General features: G+C 55.9%; 1 protein-coding gene across 1 annotated transcript in view; it reads left to right on the top strand.

Annotated features, from left to right (window-relative positions):
• CACNB3 (calcium voltage-gated channel auxiliary subunit beta 3) overlaps positions 1 to 2,811 on the top strand; it is a 10,819-nt gene that overhangs the window by 4,027 nt on the left and 3,981 nt on the right. Inside the window, exons 2-5 of the mRNA XM_006168221.3 lie at positions 1,447 to 1,569; positions 1,798 to 1,920; positions 2,384 to 2,499; positions 2,698 to 2,762. Of these exons, the coding sequence (XP_006168283.1) occupies positions 1,447 to 1,569; positions 1,798 to 1,920; positions 2,384 to 2,499; positions 2,698 to 2,762 (427 nt within the window). The remainder of the gene's footprint in view (positions 1 to 1,446; positions 1,570 to 1,797; positions 1,921 to 2,383; positions 2,500 to 2,697; positions 2,763 to 2,811) is intronic.

Here is a 2,811-nt window from a genome sequence, read left to right as displayed (position 1 = left end):
TACACACACTCCTGCATGAACTCCCTATCTAGGCTCCCACCTCTGTCTGCCTCTGGCATCCCAGAATTGAGGGGAGCATTACTTCAGGCTTCTGCCTGTATGGAGGGGAAACTGAGGTAGAAACCAAGAGATTCCCTTCTTCCCAGTCTGAAGGGAAAACTCAGATATCCTAACTGCTCGTCTCCTGTCTTAAAGTCCAATTTCTTAGGTTGGCTCCATGGCCTGGTTGGTAGGGCAGTAGGATCCCACATGGCCAGCCACGTGGTTCAAGTCCTAGACCCAGCAGCTTGAGAAATAGGCTGGGCATGTGTGATGAGTGCCCCAAATCCCAAAAGGTGGGAGAGATGGGGAGAAGGGATTGCAACATGACCATTCCCCACGGGACATGCTTTCTCCTCTCCCTCTCTGTCCCTCTCTCTGACAAGCTCACACATCCTCTAGCAAAAAAAAAAAAAAAAAAATCCAGCTTCCCTTACTCACTCGTACATCTCCCTCACGGCCTTGAAAGTGAGCTCTGTGACCCTCCAAATGCACCTTTGTTGCCCAAAGACCCTTCCTGTGGGCAGGCCTCAGAGTTGTCCTTTCTCACATTGTCAAAGAACCCTCCCATATCCCCGGGGTCCTGCTCCTCAGCAGGGTTGCCTGGCACCAGCATGGCCTTCCTCTGGGGCTCATATTCCCTGGGCCTGGAAAGGGGTGGGGAGATGTAGACCAAGTGGAAGGCGTGGCTCAGTCTTGTCTGTGCCCTGGGAGATCACTTCGTGTTGCCCTTTCAATCTGTGTCTTGTTTGCTGTCCCCACCTGGCCAGTTGCCCCAGCAGGTGTGGGAAGAAAGGAGGTGGAGGGTGGGGAGAGTGAAAGGGAGGTATCTTCCACGAGCTGGAAGCTCTGTGCCTTGCTCTCCACCCATTTGGGGGCCTTCAAAGCCTCGTTGGAGAAAGGAAGGTGGGATCTAAGCCGGCTGCTGGCTCTATTCCACCACTCAGGACCAGTGCTATGCCAACAGCATCTCTGGGATGTCGCGACGGGCGGTCCTCCTGCCAGACATCTTAAAGGGGTAATGTCCAGGCTACTCTGCAGGCCAGTGTGAACAAGAGGTCTGAGTCTTCTGGTACCATCTTCGGTGTGTCTCCCTTCCCTCTGCCTTGAGAACATGGTAGAGGGGAGAAAGGGGAGGGAGGAGAGCAGCAAAGGCTCTATTCAAAGCTGCAGTGTTAATAGGCTTGGGAGGAGGGACCCAGACCTTCGTACATAGGGACTAAGCCAGCTTTCCTGCAGCCTCTGAGGCACTGGGGCCTCCTCAGGGAGTAGGAGGGACTATTGGGGTTTCCAGCCACTCTGCCAGGAGATGGAGATAGACTAGGGTAGTAGAGACGCCACTCTAGGGTTAGGGGTGTCTCTGTGCTCACACCTGTGCCCAGGGTCACAGCCCCTCTCTGCTCCCAGGGTTCAGCTGACTCCTATACCAGCCGCCCATCTCTGGACTCAGACGTCTCCCTGGAGGAGGACCGGGAGAGTGCCCGGCGCGAAGTGGAGAACCAGGCTCAGCAGCAGCTCGAAAGGGCCAAGGTACCCCTTCTGGGCAAGGGATAAGATGGGAGGCTGTGCAGACGCCTGTTCTGAGGGGTCACAGAGCTGGATGTACTTGAGTGTGGAAGAGTGAGTGTATGATGGGCAGACGCTCTGCCCCCAACCCCAGCTCCTCCCCTGGGGCCTCCGCCTTCGGCTGGTGAGGCCTGAAGCTGGAAGGGGCACGCCAGGGTTCCTCTTACTTGCACTGATGACCAAATTCTCCAGCACAAACCTGTGGCATTTGCTGTGAGGACCAATGTCAGCTACTGTGGTGTCCTGGATGAGGAGTGCCCAGTCCAGGGCTCTGGAGTCAACTTTGAGGCCAAAGATTTCCTGCACATTAAAGAGGTGATCAACCCCCGTCCCCTAGAGCCTCTTCCACTGAAGTATCCTGCTCCTGCCCCAGACCCATTGTCTCGTACTTCAGTCTTCAGTCTATAAACAAGAGGTCCCCAACTCTTCAGCTCATCTCCTTAACACACACCTGTTCACCCCTCATAGCCATCAGGATCCCCCCGGTCTCCATCCTTCTAAGACCTGACTTGGGCCTCCTGCACCATAGCTGCAAAGTGAACAGTTAGATTACTGCCTCTGAGGTCCCCTCTGGTCGCTGTGATGCCTTACTATGAAACGCTGGCTGGCCCAAACCTGGCTGCCCTTCCCTTTGGCATCTCCTGCCCACTGTCCCTTATCTTATGCTGCCTTCCCCAGACCTCACTGACCGCCTCCCTGCCTCCTTCACATTGAGGAGCCTGGGCTGAGCCCTAGGCTGACTCCTCTCACCGCCCCTTCCTGCTCCACCCACCCCCAGAAGTACAGCAATGACTGGTGGATCGGGCGGCTAGTGAAAGAGGGCGGGGACATCGCCTTCATCCCCAGCCCCCAGCGCCTGGAGAGCATCCGGCTCAAACAGGAGCAGAAGGCCAGGTGAGAGCAGGGCTGTGGCTTAGCACACACACCCAGCACATGCACGTCACCACAAACACACACCCGGTTTACACCATACAAGTGCACACATAGCACCCATATTCCACTCGTTAAAGAAGATGGAAATGTGTACAAATATTAAGTGATGTACCAAACATTCGTTCCCTCTTCCCCCCCAACCTCCCTTCCTATTCTCAGGAGATCCGGGAATCCTTCCAGCCTGAGTGACATTGGCAATAGACGCTCCCCTCCTCCATCTCTAGGTAGCCTCCCCCCCCCCCCCCCCCCCACTTTTGGTGGGGCGGGTAGCTA

This window comes from Tupaia chinensis, unplaced genomic scaffold (genome assembly GCF_000334495.1).
Source record: "Tupaia chinensis unplaced genomic scaffold, TupChi_1.0 Scaffold145652_1, whole genome shotgun sequence".
Lineage (NCBI taxonomy): Eukaryota > Metazoa > Chordata > Mammalia > Scandentia > Tupaiidae > Tupaia > Tupaia belangeri.
Note: the sequence above shows the minus strand (reverse complement) of the source record. Positions and strands in the feature narration are given on the sequence as shown.